Consider the following 17,528-nt stretch of genomic DNA (forward strand, 5'->3'; position numbering starts at 1 on the left):
ATGTATTTTGTGTCGCCAAATTCCGAGAGCCGTAACTTTTTTATTTTTCCGTCGATTAAGTGGTATGAGGGCTTATTTTTTGCGGGATAAGCTGTAGTTTTTAATAATACCATTTTGGTGTACATGCAACGTTTTGATCACGTTTTATTTCATTTTTTGTGGGAGATTAGTTGACCAAAAAAATAGAGGCTCTGGCGTTCACCGTGCGGGTTAAATAATGATATATTGTAATAGTTCAGACTTTTACGGACGCGGCGATACCAATTAAGTTTTTTTTTTTTTTTACTATGCTCTAGGGCAAGGGCGTAGCTAGGGGGGGCAGGCGGGGCATGTGCCCCAGATGCAACTACAACGGAAGGAAGGGGGGGCGCCGACCAGGGGAGTGGAGGCATGTGCCCTCCGGGCCGATACCCCCATAGACATTTAGTGCCATGGGCAGCACATGGGACAGGAGTGGGAGCTGTGTAATGTATGCACGATGTTCTCCTGCACAGGCAGAGCGTGTGTGTGTGTGCTCCGGGCAGCTGCATTATACGTCACATGTGACGTCATATAATGCAGCCGGCCATACACTCTGCCTGTGAGGAGAACAGAACACCATTGAAGTGTTCAGCTCCAGCTAGCAGACAGACAAGCAGGGAGGATGGAGGAAGAGAGGGATGGGGAGGAGCAGTCTTATCCACAGCTATTCTCCTGCCTGCAACGTGTGACCCCTCATAACATGAAGATCCCACTACGGAGCTCCGAACTGATAAGTACAGCTGTGTATGTGCAAGTAGGGGGAGGTGTGTGTGGAGGTGTGTGTGGAGGTGTGAGTAGAGGTGTGTGTGTGTGTGTGTGTGTGTGTGTGTGTGTGTGTGTGTGTGTGTGTGTGTGTGGAGGTGTGTGTGTGTGTATGTCTGTGTGTAGGTGTGTGTGTGGAGGTGTGCGTGTGTGTGTGTGCGTATGTGTGTGTGTAGGTATGTGTGGGGAGGTGTTTGTGTGTGTGTGGAGGTGTGTGCGTGCGTGTGTCTGTGTGTGTGTGTGTGTGTGTGGAGGTGTGTATAATTGTGTGTGTGTGTGGAGGTGTGTGTGTCGCGCGCGTGTGTGTATGTGTGTGTGTGCGTGTGCGTGTGGAGGTGTGTGTGTGTGTGTGTGTGTGTGTGTGGAGGTGTGTGTGTGAGTGAAGGTGTGTGTTTGTGGGGAGGTGTGTGTGTGGAGTTGTGTGCTTGTGGAGGTGTGTGTGTGTGTGTGTGTGTGTGTGTGTGGAGGTGTGTGGAGGTGTGTGGAGGTGTGTGGAGGTGTGCATGTGTGTTTGTGTGTGGAGGTGTGTGTGTGGAAGTGTGTGTGTGGAGTTGTGTGTGTGTGTGTGGGTGGAGGTGTATCTGTGGTGGAGGTGTGTGTGTGTGTGTCTGTGGAGGTGTGTTTGTGCGTGTCGAGGTGTGTGTGGAGGTGAGTGTGTGTGTGTGTGTGGAGGTGTGTGTGTCGCGCACGCGCGCGCGCGTGTGTGTGTGTGTGTGTGTGTGTGTGTTGAGGTGTGTGTGTGGAGGTGTGTGGAAGTGTGTGTATGGAGGTGTGTGTATGTGTGTGTATGGAGGTATGTGTATGTGTTTGTGGAGGTGTGTGTGGAAGTGTGTGGAGGTGTGTGTGTGTGTGTGTGTGTGTGTAGGTGTTTGTGTGTGGAGGTGTTTGTGTGCAGAGGTGTGTGTGAGTGGAGGTGTGTGTGTGTGTGTATGTGGAGTTGTGTGTTTGTGGAGGTGTGTGTGTGTGTGTGTGTGTGTGTAGAGGTGTTTGTGTGTGGAGGTGTGTGTGTGTGTGTGTGGAGGTATGTGTGGAGGAGTGTGTGTATGGAGGTGTGTGTGGAGCTGTGTGTGGAGGTGTGTAAAGGTGTGTGGAGGTGTGTTTGTGTGTGTGTGCGTGTGTGTGTGTGTGTGTGTCTGTGGAGGTGTGTGTGTGGAAGTGTGTGTGTATGGAGTTGTGTGTGTGTGTGTGTGTGTGTGTGTGTGTGTGTGTGTGGAGGTGTGTGGAGGTGTGTGTGTGTGTGTGTGTGTGTGTGTGTGTGTGTGGAGGTGTGGAGGTGTGTGTGTGTGAGTGGAGGTGTGTGGAGGTGTGTGGAGTTGTGTGTTTGTGGAGGTGTGTGTGTGTGTGTGTGTGTGTGTGGAGGTGTGTGGAGGTGTGTGTGTGGAGGTGTGTGTGTGGAGGTGTTTGGAGGTGTTTGGGGGTGTGTGTTTGTGTGTGTGTGTGGAGGTGTATGTGTGTGTGTGTGTATAGAGGTGTGTGTGGAAGTGTGTGTGGAGGTGTGTGTGGAGGTGTGTGTGTGTGTGTGTGTGTGTGTGTGTGGAGGTGTGTGTGTGTGTGTGTGTGGAGGTGTGTGCGTGTGTGTGTGTGTGTGTGTGTGTGGAGGTGTGTGTGTGGAGGTGTGTGTGTGGAAGTGTGTGTGTGGAGGTTTGTGTGTGTGGAGGTGTGTGTGTGTGTGTGTGTGTGTGTGTGTGTGTGTGTGTGTAGGTGTGTGTGTGTGTGTGTGTGTGTGTGTGTGTGCGTTTGTGTGGAGGTGTGTGTGTGTGTGGAGGTGTGTGTGGAGGTGTGTGAGTGTGTTTATAAATCGTTTTTGTGTCGGAGGTGTGTGAGTATGCATATAAATAAGTTGGGTGAGGGGATTCTGTATAATCTGTTTTAGTGGGGAGGAAGGATTTGACTGTGTGTCTGTGGAGGTGTGTGTGTGGAAGTGTGTGTGTATGGAGTTGTGTGTGTGTGTGTGTGTGTGTGTGTGTGTGTGTGTGTGTGTGTGTGTGTGGAGGTGTGTGGAGGTGTGTGTGTGTGTGTGTGTGTGTGTGTGGAGGTGTGGAGGTGTGTGTGTGTGAGTGGAGGTGTGTGGAGGTGTGTGGAGTTGTGTGTTTGTGGAGGTGTGTGTGTGTGTGTGTGTGTGTGTGTGTGTGTGGAGGTGTGTGTCTGTGTGTGTGTGTGTGGAGGTGTGTGTGTGGAGGTGTTTGGAGGTGTTTGGGGGTGTGTGTTTGTGTGTGTGTGTGGAGGTGTATGTGTGTGTGTGTGTATAGAGGTGTGTGTGGAAGTGTGTGTGGAGGTGTGTGTGGAGGTGTGTGTGTGTGTGTGTGTGTGTGTGTGTGTGTGTGTGTGTGTGGAGGTGTGTGTGTGTGTGTGTGGAGGTGTGTGCGTGTGTGTGTGTGTGTGTGGAGGTGTGTGTGTGGAGGTGTGTGTGTGGAAGTGTGTGTGTGGAGGTTTGTGTGTGTGGAGGTGTGTGTGTGTGTGTGTGTGTGTGTGTAGGTGTGTGTGTGTGTGTGTGTGTGCGTTTGTGTGGAGGTGTGTGTGTGTGTGTGTGTGGAGGTGTGTGTGGAGGTGTGTGAGTGTGTTTATAAATCGTTTTTGTGTCGGAGGTGTGTGAGTATGCATATAAATAAGTTGGGTGAGGGGATTCTGTATAATCTGTTTTAGTGGGGAGGAAGGATTTGACTGTATGGCCTCATGCACACTTCCGTCGGCCGTTGTACTGCCGCTAATGACGGTTTCCGTGAATCACGGACCTCACACGGATGGCTTCCGTGTACAGTCCGTTGTTTCACGGACCAAATCAATGCAAATGCAGAGACTGTTCCGTCAAAAACGGGCAGGAGTAGGACCTGCCCTATTTTTGAGGGAACGGCGGCACGATTGAGTTAAAACAATGGAAGTGTGCATGGACCTATTGAAATAAATTTGTCAGGGTGCTATCAGTTCAAACAACGGATAGCACCCTGATGAAAAAAACTGAAGTGGGCATGAGGCCCAAGGCCTCAAGCACACAACCGTTGCCATTTATACGGCTGCATATCACGGATCCGCAAAACAAGGACCGCACATAGAACTATACTGCTTGTAAAATGTACAAATGGCTTTATGCTCCAGTTACATTAAAATAAAAGTGAAAAAAAAGTTACACCTCATTGATTGGTTGATTAAGCAAACATTGTGAGTGGGAAGGAGATGTCGGGAAAGAGTTTGGGGGGGGGGGCGCCAAGGTGAATCTTTGCCCCGGGTGCAGGAGAAACTAGCTACGCCTCTGTCTAGGGGGAAAATGGGGAAATGTTTTTTTTTTGCACTTTTAATTTTTTTCTTTTTTTTTTACATAAAAAAAAAAACTTTGTTTAACTCATTTTTACTTTTTTTTATTAGTCCCCCTAGGTGACTTCAACCAGCGATCGTCAGATCGCTTGCACAATATACTGCAATACTAATGTAAGTACTTATGTGAGGGCTCAATAGATGCACAAAGACGGCGGACCTGGGGGCCTTCATTAGGCCCCCAGGCAGCCATAGAAACCATCGCCCCACCCCCGCGCGATTGCGTTGCGGGGGGCGCAATGAGCTGTTAGAGGGGGTCGCCCCCTCTTTCTAATGAGTTAAATGCTGCGGTTGCTATTGACCGCAGCATTTAACGAGATAAACGAGCGGGATCGGACTCGAGCGAGATGCCGCTCTTTACTCTGTAACATACAGCAAACACTGGCATCGTATGGAGCGGGTTCACTCTGTGAACTCGTTCCATACTTCCCCTACCCAACTTTGGCGTATGGATACGTCAAATGTCGGGAAGGGGTTAATTAGAGAGCTGTCTTGTTATAGTGGCACAAGCTGGGCACCACATATTGGCATATCTATAGAAAAAAATCCCATTTTCACTCTGAAACATCGAGTGCACACTAATTTTTGCAAAACACCGGCAGGGTTAACATGCTCACTTCACCACTAGCTGAATACCTTGAGAGGTGTAGTTGCCAAAATGGGATCACTTCTGGGGGGGTTTCCACTGTTTTGGACCCACAGGGGCTTTGCAAATGCGACATAGCGACCAGAAACCAATCCAGCAAAATCTGCATTTCAAAATCCAAATGCCGCTCCTTCCCTTGTGAGCCCTACTGTGTGCCCAAAGAGCAGTTTATGACCACAAATGGGGTATTGCCATACTCGGAAGAAATTGCTTTAGAAATGTTGGGGTTCTTTTTTTCCTTTATTTGTTGAGAAAATGAAAAATTTTGAGCTAAATCTACGTCTTTTTATTTTCACTGCCCAATTCTAATAAATTCTATGAAAAACTTGTGGGGTCAAAATGCTCACTACACCCGTAGATGAATTCCTCAAGGGGTGTAGTTTCCTAAATAGAGTTAGTTTTTGGGTGTTTTCACTGTTTTGGTCCCTCAGGGGCTTTGCAAATGTGACATGGCCTCTGCAAATCATTCCTGCTAAATTTGAGCTCCAAAAGCCAAATGGCGCTCTTTCCCTTCTAAGCCCTGCCGTGTCCAAACAGCCATTTTCAACCACATTGTTTTATTCTGGAGAAATTGCTTTACAAATTTTGCAGTGCCTTTTCTCCTTTAGTCCTTGTGTAAATGAGAAAAAATTAGCTAAACCTACATTTTCTTTGAAAAAATGTAGATTTTCATTTTCATCACCTACTTCCAATAATTTCTGCAATAAACCTGTGGGGTCAAAATGCCCACTATACCCCTAGATAATTTCTTTGGTGGATGTAGTTTCCCAAATGGGGTCACTTTTAGTGGTGCCCTTCAAACATGGTGCCTAAAATATATTCTAACAAAAAGAAGGCCCAAAGAATCCACGCTAGGGCCACATGTGGGATATTTTCTAAATCTGCAGAACCTGGGCAATAAATTTTGAGTTGCATTTTTCTGGTATTTGTAAATGTCACCTCTATTTTGCTTTAATTCCTGTGAAACGTCTAAAGGGTTAAGAAACTTTCTAAATGCTATTTCGAATACTTTGAGGGGTGAAGTTTTTAAAATAGGATGACTTATTGAAGGTTTCTAATATATGAGGGACTCAAACCCACTTCACATCTGAACTGGCCCCTGTATAAATAGCCTTTTTAAATTTTCTTGAAAATGTGAGAAATTGCTGCTAAAGTTCTAACCTTGTAACGTCCTAGAAAAGTAAAAGGATGTTCAGAAGAACAATGCCAATCTAAAGTAGACATATGGGGAATGTTAATTAGCAACTATTTTGTGTGGTATAAATGCCTGTCGTACAAGCAGATACATTTAAATTTAGAAAAATGCTCATTTTTGCAATTTTTCGCTAAATTTTGGTGTTTTTCACAATTAAATACTGAATGTATGGAGCAAATTTTGCCAGTAATATAAAGTCCAATGTGTCATGACAAAACAGTCTCAGAATCCCTTGGATATGTAAAAGCATTCCGAAGTTATTACCACATAAAGTCAAACATGTCAGATTTGAAAAATGGGGCTCTGTCAGGAAGGTCAAAAGTGGCCAAAGAGGTCCCACCTCTGGGACCCGCACCTATCTTAAGAACGGGGCCCCCTAAACCATGTTCTACCTCTTTCTCGCTGCCTCCCGGACATTTCCTGACTTCAATGTCGGGAGTTACAAAAAAAAGCATAGTTTGCTGAGTTACACTGTTTCCGTAAGTCCCATAGAACCGAATGGTAGTTACGGAAGCAGCGTAGCTCGCATGCTACGCTGCTTCCGTAACTGCCATTCACTACTATGAGAATTATGGAAAGTTACAGAGGGTGACTTCCATGAAGTCAGGAAGAGGCTGGGCGGTAGCAAGAGCAAATTTTCAAATTTCATTTTTTTTTGCAGAAATTCATTTTTAATCTATTTTTTTTTTGTAACACAGAAGTTTTTACCAGAGAAACGCAACTCAATATTTATTGCCCAGATTCTGCAATTTTTAGAAATATCCCACATGTGGCCCTAGTGCGGTAATGGACTGAAACACAGGCCTCAGAAGCAAAGGAGCACCCAGTGGATTTTGGGGCCTCCTTTTTATTAGAAAATATTTTAGGCACCATGTCAGGTTTCAAGGGCTCTTTCGGTGCCAAAACAGTGGAAATCCACCAAAAGTGACCCCATTTGGGAAACTACACCCCTTGAGGAAATTATCTAGGGGTATAGTGAGCATTTTGACCCCGCAGGTTTTTTGCAGAAATTATTGGAAGTAGGCCGTGAAAATAAAAATCTTCATTCTTTCAAAGATAATGTAGGTTTAGCTAATTTTTTCTAATTTCCACGAGGACTAAAGGAGAAAAAGCACCACAACATTTGTAAAGCAATTTCTCCCGAGTAAAACAATACCCCACATGTGGTTATAAACGGATGTTTGGACACACAGCGGAGCTTAGAAGGGAAAGAGCGCTATTTGGCTTTTGGAGCTCAAATTTAGCAGGAATGGTTTGCGCAGGCCATGTTGCATTTGCAAAGCCCCTGAGGTACCAAAACAGTGAAAACGCCAAAAAAGTGACTCCATTGAGAAAACTACACCCCTTGAGGAATCCATCTAGGGGTGTAGTGAGCATTTTGCCCCCATAGGTGTTTCATAGATTTTATTAGAATTGGGCAGTGAAAACAAAAAAAATCCTTTTTCTTCAATAAGACGTAGCTTTAGCTCCAAATTTTTAATTTTCTCAACAAATAAAGGAAAAAAAGAACCCCAACGTTTGTAAAGCAACGTCTCTGGAGTACGGCAATACCCCACACGTGGTCATAAAATGCTGTTTGGGCACACGGCAGGGCTCAGAAGGGAAGGAGCGCCAGTTGCTTTTGGTGTAGAGATTTTGCTGCATTTGGTTTGGTTTCTGGGCGCTATGTTGCATTTGCAAAGTCCCTGTGGGACCAAAACAGTGTATCCCCCCCAGAAGTGACCCCATTTTGGAAACAACACCCTCAAGGTATTCACCTAGGGGTGTAGTGAGCATGTTAACCCCACAGGTGTTTTGCAGAAATTCGTGTGCACACGATGTGGGAGAATGAAAATGGTAATTTTTCCTTAGATACGCCAATATGTGGTGCCCAGCTTGTGCCACCATAACAAGACAGCTCTCAATTATTATGCGGTGTTTCCCTGTTTTAGAATCACCCTACATGTGGCCCTAATCTTTTGCCTGGACATTCGACAGGGCTCAGGAGTGAAAGAGTACCATGTAAAATTGAGGCCTAATTTGGCGACATATAAAGTATTGGTTCACAACTGCAGAGGCTTTGATGTGAAATAATAAAAGAAACCCCTGAGAAGTGACCCCATTTTGGAAACTGCACCCCTCAAGGCATTTATTAAGAGGTGTAGTGAGCATTTTCACCCCACGTGTCTTTTCCATAAACGATCGCGCTGCGGAAGGTACAAATTTAAATTTTTCCCTAGATATGCCAATTCAGTGTCAAATATGTCGTGCCCAGCTTGTGCCACTGGGGACACACACCCAAAAATTGTTAAAAGGGTTCTCCCGGGTATGGTGATGCCATATATGTGGAAGTAAACTGCTGTTTGGGCACACTGTAGGGCTCAGATGGGTGGGAGCGCCATTTGGGTTTTGGAGCGTGGAATTTGCTTGGTAATAGTTTTGTTTGGAGTATCACTGTTGTTTCCGTTTATAATGTGGGGCACATCTGAGCTGGGCAGAGTACATTAGGGGCATAGTCAGGTGGTATAATAATAAGGTAAAAAAAATAATAAAATGATCCATAGATGTGTATTACGCTGTGATCGATCCTTTCTGCACAGGCCGGTGTCGCACTGATAAATGTCCTTCCTTATGCCCCTTTTGGTCCACACTCCGCACCTTTGCAGTTTGGGGAATTTTGCCGGGAAAGTGTTGTCCTGGTATAATACGGGCACCGTCGCTTCCAGCAGATATGTTTGGGCCCTCCCCTTCCTGGTTCCCTAATTTTAGTGCCTTGATACATCGCCTTTTGAAACAGAAGAAATGTTCCCCTCGGGCCGGCACAACTGGATAATTTTCTTTCCTGAATCATTGGAGCCTTAACTTATTTTATTTTTTCATAGACGTAGTGGTATGAGGGCTCTTTTTTTACGGGACGAGCTGTAGCTTTTATTGGTACATATTGGGGTACAATCAACTTTTTGATCACTTGTTATCCTTTTTTTGGGAAGCAAGGTGACAAAAAAAAAAGAAATTCTGCCATAGTTTTTTAGTTGTATTTTTTTTTATACAGCGTTCAACATGCGTTATAAACTACATGTTACCTTCATTCTGCGGGTCAGTACGATTCCGTCGATACCAAATTTATAGAACTTTTTTTATAACTTTTTGCACAATAAAATTACTTTTGGAAAGAGAATGTATTTTTTCTGTCGCCAAGTTGTGAGAGCCATAACTTTTACATTTTTTCGTCGATGCAGCTGTTTTTTGCGAGACGAGGTATAGATTTTATCGGTACCATTTTTGGATACATGCGACTTTTTGATCACTTTTTATTTCAATTTTTGGAAGACAGTGACCAGTAATTATGGCAGTGTTCTTGAGGTTTTTTTTTTACGGCGTTCACTGCGCTGGATAAATAACATAATATTTTTATAGTTCAGGTCGTTACGGTCGCAGCGATACCAAATATGTATGGCTTTATTATTTTTTTCTATAATAAATGACTTGATAAGTGAAAAAGGGCGATTGTGTTTTGTGTTATTATTTTAAACTTTTATTGTATGTTTTACAACTTTTATTTTTACTTTTTTACACTTTTTTTTTACACTTTTCTTTAGTCCCACTAGGGGACTTGAATGTCCAACTGTTTGTTTGATGTTCTAATACATTGCACTACCTATGTAGTGCAATGTATTGGAACTGTCAGTTGTTCACTGACAGCAAGCCGATCAGGCTCCGCCTCTGGGCGGGGCCTAATCAGCTTACGTAATGGCAGACAGGAGCCCATTGTTAGGGCTCCTGTTGCCATAGTAACAGTCGCCAGCCTTGCCATCGCATGGCAAGGCTGCCGATTTTCTACAAACCTCTAGGATGCAGCGATCACAATGGATCGCTGCATCGAAGGGGTTAATGCCAGGAATCGGAGCTAGCTCCGGTTCCTGGTGATAGATCGGGGTGTCCGCTGTAACATACAGTGGACACCCACTGCTGATGACGCCAGCTCCGCTTCTGAGCCGGAAGCTAAGGCGGCGCCATCTTGCCGATGGTACCGGAAGCCTCCTGGGCCCCGCCGACGACGAGGCATAGGAGGATTCCGTTACAGGCTGATCGGGAGGTAAGCATTAGCCCTCCGATCGCCTTTGCAGCCACCGGCAACCCAGCGATCACGTTGCTGGGGTGTCGGTGGCTATAAACTCCTCACATGCTGCGATCTCTATTGAACGCAGCATGTGAGGGGTTAATCGGTCGGATCGGAGGCCAGCTCCGGTCCTGGCCGATACCTCAGGGTGCCAGCTGTAACATACAGCTGTCACCCGGCGGTGATGTTGCTGGCTCAGCTCCTGAGCCAGCTTCATCTCCATGATGTACAGTAACGTCAAAATGCGGTAAGACACCGGTTTTAATGACGTTAATATACGTGATCCGGCGGGAAGGGGTTAAAGTGTAACTAAACTACTAAAAAACTTCTGACATGTCATAGTGAAATGTCAGAAGTTTTGAACGGTGGGGGTCCGAGCACTGAGACCCCCATGGATCGCTATAACAAAGTGGCAGAAGGACCGCTGTGCCGCTTAGTTTCTGATCTGCTCTTCTTGAAAAGCCGAGCAAGTGGTGTACCACTCCGAGGAATGACGATCAGAAACGAAGCGGCTTAGCATTCAATCGAGTGCTTTTGCCGCTTCACTTTAGCGATCGGTGGGGGTCTCAGTGCTCAGACCCCCCACCGATTAAAAAGTCTGACATATCACTATGACATGTCAAAAGTTTTATATTAAGAATATATTCTGTGAGAAAAGAGAGAAATAGTAAAAATAAGGGCCAGCACCTATTAGACCCTCGCCCGCCCACCACCCTGTCCCTGATAACGGTATGCGCCGTTTGCATATTGCCAATGCTGCCTGTGGCAGCATATGGCAAATAGTAACAGCCAGGGATCAATCTGAGTGGTCCCTGCAGTGATCTATGTAAGTCTGTTTAGAAAATACAACAAGGACATTGGCTGTCTTCCTCTCCCCTCACTGTAGTTGATCTGTGAGTGAAGAGAGAGACACTATAACCAAATCCTGAGCTGTACAAATGAAGTAAAGTGAAAAAAACCACAAACTTTTCATGTCTGTGCCCCCTGATCACCCCATTTGTGCCCCCTCATCCCCTGTGTGAGCACAAGTGATCAGCCAGTTTTACATATATTTTTTGGCGCTGGATTTAGGAATCTATTTATCTACCTAGTGATAAACTTTTTTTTTTTTTCTTAGTTTGAAAAAAAATAGCAAAAAACAAAGAAAATGTTTTTTAGACATAAAACGTAAAAAAACGTAGTAGCCTAATGGTTACAGTTCTACCTAAATAATGGCTCAGAGAAGGTTTACTGTGGAGCAAGCGTACACCTTGATATGCTCCGGCAGTTCAGGCAGCCACACCGACTGCTTCAGAGGTGGAACTTTTTTCAGACAGTGACGGCTCAAGTTATACTTCTACCTCTGGACCCCAGGCCCTATGGTGGTAGAATCAATTGTTGCTGTCAAATCCCCGGTGCAGGGTCAAGTGGTGCAGGGCCTCCCATGTTCTGGGATCCTGCAATTTAATTTACCTCCAGGTCCCGCAACTGTCAGCAATCCCAGGAATAAATGTGGATGTTGCTAATTATACCCCTTTGAACTTCTTCCACATATTTGTCAGTGACCAAGTCCTGGAGTTAATTGTCCAATAGACATATATCTATGCAAGACAGTTTATTGCACAGAAACCCACATCCATCTACTCATCATGGACCCCTACTAGTGTCCCTGAGCTTAATTTTTTTTTAGGCCTAATCTAAATATGGGGTTGGTCAAAAAAACAACTATCCGCTCTTACTGGGCATCAAGAGCTGTCCACACTACCCCTGTATTTGCAGCAGTTATGTCCCGATACCGATATGAATCTATAATGCGCTTCATGCATTTTACAGATACCTCCCAAGTCCCCCAAAGAAATTAACCAAGCTACGGTCGCCTTAATAAATTGAGGCCTTTAATTTCCCTCCTACAAGAATCTTTCGTCAAATTCTACACCCCAGATCAAAATTTATCGGTGGATGAATCCCTGATTAGCTACAAAGACCGTCTTTCATTCCGGCAGTTCATCCCCTCCAAAAGTGCAAAATATGGCGTTAAACTATATAAAGTGTGCTAGAGCACAACAGGTTACACCTGTGGTTTCTTGATCTATGAAGGCAAAGACCGCCAAATTAATCCCCCAGGCTGCCCATAGACAATTGGCACATCTGGCAAAATTGTGTGGGACCTAATGGTGCCATTCCTGCACCAAGGGTACCACGTCTACACTAATAATTTTATAGCAGTGTCCCCCTTTTTAAATCCCTCCATGCTGCAAATACAGGGGCCTGCTAAACAGTCCATAAAAACAGAGTGGGATTCCCAAAGCAATTGGTGTCCAGACGTGTGGAAAGGGGGGCGTCATTCACACTGGTAAGCGAGCAGTTACTTGTAGTAAAGTGGAATGAGAAGAAGGACATCTATATGTTGTCCACTATGCATCCAGGCACCACGGTGGCTGTTAGAGAGAGGGGGCCATCGTGGAAAAGCGTAGGCCTGTCTGTGTGACAGAGTACAATAAATTCATGGGGGTGTAGATCTGTCGGACCAGATACTTCAACTGTATTTAGTGAAGCGGAAGACCAGGGCCTGGTACAAAAAGGTAGCAATCTACCTAATTCAGATCACTACCTATAATGGGTTTGTACTTTATAAAAAAACACAAGGAACGCTCACCTTCCTCCAGTTCCAGGAGGAGGTTATTGAGCGTCTCCTATTTTACTCCAATGACCCTGCATAACCCTACAAGTCTGACGATGTGCAAAGTCTTTCAGAGCGCCATTTTCTTCACCCCGTCCCTTCCACCGAGACGCAAAGATATCCCCAAAAAAAGGTGCCGGATTTCCAGTAAGCATGGAAGGAGGAGGGATAGTCGATTCTACTGCCCGATGTGCCCATTTCAACTAAATTTAAATTTATATTTTCATTTTAGTTTGTGGGCTTTCCAAGTGGGGAGGAATTCTTTTGGGAGAGGTAGTAGAGTTTATTTATTCAGAAAATATTTTAACCCTTTCATATTTTAGATCATTTTTTTTCTTTTGAACAAAGCTGTTATTTTTATTAATATTTCTAATTGGTGATACGGGCATGATCTTTTTTTTTTATTTGGAGGATCACTAATAATCGAGCTGTTCCTAATCAATACACTATGGGCTTTACTACATTTGGGTTTTCGCAGGACCTCCTGCATCCGACAATGCTTCTGGAAATACTGACATCATTTTGGGGATTAGTGATCCTTTAGGGTATATTCACACGCTTAAAAAAAACGTCTGAAAATACGGAGCTGTTTTCAAGCCAAAACAGCTCCTGATTTTCAGCTGTTTTTTAAGCAACTTGTGTTTTTTGCGGCGTTTTTTACGGCCGTTCTTGGAGCTGTTTTTCTATTGAGTCAATGAAAAACGGCTCCAAAAACGGCTCAAGAAGTGACATGCACTTCTTTTTACGTTGCTTTATTTTACGTGGCCGTTTTTAAAATCGCCCTGTGGGAACGGAACGCCGTTTTTCCCATTGAAATTAATGGGCAGATGTTAGGAGGCGTTCAGCCCCCCGCATGTTTAGACGTTTTTCGGGGCGTTTACGGCTCGAAGAACGGCTGAAAATCGCCTGTGTGAACATACCCTTACTGTTCCTATAGATGGTTTTGGACACTGCCCCTTTATATATACTTTAACCGTTGGTTGTTTTGTGCACATAACAGTTCCTACCTTGCTGGGCAGAATCAGTTGGCACGTTCGTCATATAGGGATTGATGGAGCTAAAGAGACGTTGTACAACCAGTCACTGAAAAAAAAAAACCTTGTCATGACAGCCGTGCAGGTGTTGAGTGAACAGACTCGAGTTTGCAACATAGTTGGATGCATTTTCCTCCATTATTTTTTTTTAAATATTGCCCGTCACTCCAGTATAGTTTATTTTTTCCTCTCTGACTGATTTTATATTAGGACAGAATTCTGTCCACAATGACATCAGATGAGGGACAACTGCTTCTTTAGCAAGCCATAGTCATAAGTACAGGCAAATACGTCTATAGCGACATGCATCCGTTATAAATACACAGCTTCACTTCTCTTTTGCATGCTCACTACACCACTAGATGAATACCTTTAGGGGGTCTAGTTTTTAAAATGGGGTCATTTCTGGGTGTTTTTTTTTTTTGCTCAGGCAGCTCATTGCTTCTAAATGCTTGATATGGGGCCTATAATTTATTCAATTGTGCCCTGAAAGCCTCCATGTGCTCCCTTCCTTTTGGGCCCTGCCATGCGTCCAGGCAGCGTTTTAGGGCCACAATGAGGGTACTTTTGAAAACAGGAGAAACAGCTTGATGGATTTTGGGGTGTGTTTCTTCATTCTCATGTTCGCTTTACAAAGAAATCTGTCTTTACAATGACACATTTGTGTAAAAAGTGGAATTTTATTTTTTTCCACGTGCTTTACATTAAATTTAGCAAAAAACTGTGGGGTCAAAATGTTTGTGGCATCAAAGGGGGTCTAGTTTTCTAAATGGGGTAATTTATGGGGAGTTTCTATCGGTCTAGCAGCTCAAAGCCTCTCCAAATATGCGGTGGGGTCTAAAACATTTTCAAGCAAAATATGTATCCTGAAAGCCTCCAGGTGCTCCCTTCCTTTTGGGCCCTGCCGTGTGTTCAGGCCGCGTATTAGGGCCACAATGGTGGTATTTATGAAGACAGGAGAAACAGGGTGATAGATTTTTGGGTGTGTTTCTTTATTCTCATGTTCGCTTTACAAAGAAATCTGTCTTTACAATAACACGTTTGTGGAAAAAGTGGAATTTTATTTTTTTTCACCTGCTTTGCATGAGTTCTTACAAAAAAACTGTGGGGTCAAAATACTCACTACACTTCTAGATAAATACCTTAATAGGTATAGTTTTCAAAATGGGGTCATTTGTGGGGGTTTCCATCATTCTGACCCCTATGAGGCCCTGAAAACCTGGTGCAGGAAAACAAAATGTACTTCAAAATGTATGAAATGATTATTAAATTTGTAAGTCTTCTAAATTGTTCAAAATGTATTTTATTTTTTCAAAATTGCTGCTGGAATAGAGTAAAGAGATGGAAATATATATTTAATTAAAAAAATGTACAGTATGTATGTACACATATGTGACATATTGCCAGTTCCAAATAGGGAAAAATGTTAATGTTAATTTTTACAAAATGTCATAAATTTAGATATTTTTTCATTAATTTACACAAATCGTATCAGTCTACTTTTACCAATAAAATAAAGTACAACATGGGACAAAAAAACGATGTCAGAATTCCTTGGATATGCAAAACTATTGCAGAATTATTCTCTGATAAAGTCACACATACCAGATTTGACAAATCTGGCTTGGTCATTAAGGTCCAAACAAGCTTGGTCATTAAGGGGTTAAAGAGAGGTGATACCTTTTTTTTTATTCTTTTTTTTTGTTTCTCTAATAAAACAGTGTGTTTGGTGCAACTTTCTAAATACTTTTTATTAAAAATTATTTTTACTTTTTGAGATACAGCTGCTTTATATCCTGAATAAATAGCGTCTGTATCTAGTGCTAAAACCTGTATCCGTCAGGTTAGTCGCACTGACGGGTACTGTGTCAGCGGGTTGGGGGGGGGGGTCGAATTGCGTGCGAGGGGAGAGAAGGGGGCCCAAGTTGTGTCAACAGCCCAAGGCACAGGGTACACTTAATCCGCCACTGCTGAGTGACCACACCCAGCACTCTGGGTCAAGTCATATAACATTGTAACAATATGCAGCCCATTATTGCCCCAGATATACTACAGTAGTTTGGGAAATTTTACTGGGAAAGTGTTGCCCTGGTATAACACGGGTGCCCTCGCTTCCAGCAGATGTGCTATGTCCCTTCCCTTCCTAGTTCCTAAATACTAGGGCCCTGAAACTGAAGGAATGTTCCCCTCTGGTCTTCAGATCGGGATGTTTTTTCATCGCCGCATTACTAGTGCCATAACTTTTTTATTTTTCGGTTGATGGAGCAGACACATTTAGTGGCGATTCACAGGTATTGCAGCCTTCTTCTCCCATTGAATTCAGATGCTCATCTCATGAACAGTGCGGCCCTGCTGTCTCCTTCTGTGTATTACATGAGAGGTGTGCAGTATGGGTAATATAAAAGTCCATGCGGAACAGTCCAAGAGGACAAAACACAGTAGTAGAGTATATTACAGTAATCAGTAAGTGCTGCACAATGTTATTTATTACATATAATTGGGGGTACACTTTATATTATGAAATTATTAGAATCTAGGCTATAGATGGAATCTATGAGGTGTTTTCCCAAAAATGGATTGGACTGAAATAAAAACATCAAGTGACAGAACCAAATACTAAACAAACTGAAAAAATCACATAACATATAACAGAATACCTTCCGCAGGGGCGTAGCTAGGGGGGGGCAGGCGGGGAATGTGCCCCGGGCGCAGTTCAGAGGGGGGCGCCAGCGCCACCTCCTCCTGCACTATAATTGTACGTGTGTCGCAAGGACACAGGTACAATTAGAAGCAATGAATGACCGGGCACGTTCCGTGCCCGGCCTTTCCGCGCCTTTCCACGAATGAAGCAACTGGTACCTTTTGTACCAGTAAAGCTTCCGTCGATGAAAGGCGCTGACTGACTGACAGGGAAAGTCATCCTGCCCAGCCAATCAGCGCCTTTCTTAGATGCTGTGTTCAACTCCCTGAAGACCTGCGCAGAAGAGAGCAGGTCTCCATGGCTGCCGGACGGCGTGGGAGCGGGAATAAGGTGAGTTTGAATTTTTTTATTTTTTTAAATTGTAATAAAAGTGTGTGGCTGTATCTGCGAGGGGAGGGGGGAACTTTGTCTACACGGGGGGGGGGGGGACTTTGTCTACACGGGGGGCCTTTATCTACGGGGGGGGGGGGGCTTTATCTACAGGGGAACTATATCTACAGGGGAACTATATCTACAGGGCTGGGCTATATACAGAGGAACTATATCTACAGGGGGGCTATATACTGGAGTGGGCTGTCTATAGAGCACCATATACAGGGGTGGGCTATAGCTACACCTGTAGATATAGCCCACCCCTGTATATGGTGCTCCATAGATAGCCCACCCCTGTTTATAGCCCCCCTGTAGTTATAGTCACCCTGTATATAGCCCAGCCCTGTAGATATAGCCCCCCCTGTAGATATATTCCCCCTGTATATAGCCCACCCCTGTATATAGCCCCCTGTAGATATAGCCCCTCTGTAGATATAGCCCCCCTGTGTATAGCCCACCCCTGTTGATATAGCCCCCCTGTGTATATCCCAGCCCTGTGTATATCCCAGCCCTGTGTATAGCCCAGCCCTGTGTATAGCCCAGCCCTGTAGATATGGTCCCCCTGTAGATATGGTCTCCCTGTAGATAGCCCAACCCTGTATATAGTCCCCCTGTAGATATAGTCCCCCTGTAGATATAGCCCACCCCTGTATATAGTCCCCCTGTAGATATAGCCCACCCCTGTATATAGTCCCCCTGTGGATATAGCCCACCCCTGTATATAGTATCC

The 17,528-nt window shown here is 44.4% G+C and overlaps 1 protein-coding gene across 1 annotated transcript in view; it reads left to right on the plus strand.

Annotated features, from left to right (window-relative positions):
• The first annotated feature begins 552 nt into the window (after positions 1-552).
• LOC142652379 (uncharacterized) overlaps positions 553-17,528 on the plus strand; it is a 32,087-nt gene continuing 15,111 nt past the window's right edge. Inside the window, exon 1 of the mRNA XM_075828011.1 lies at positions 553-765. Coding sequence (XP_075684126.1) covers positions 644-765 — 122 coding nt within the window. The 5' untranslated portion in view covers positions 553-643. The remainder of the gene's footprint in view (positions 766-17,528) is intronic.

Source organism: Rhinoderma darwinii, chromosome 5 (assembly GCF_050947455.1).
Source record: "Rhinoderma darwinii isolate aRhiDar2 chromosome 5, aRhiDar2.hap1, whole genome shotgun sequence".
In the NCBI taxonomy this organism is placed as follows: domain Eukaryota; kingdom Metazoa; phylum Chordata; class Amphibia; order Anura; family Rhinodermatidae; genus Rhinoderma; species Rhinoderma darwinii.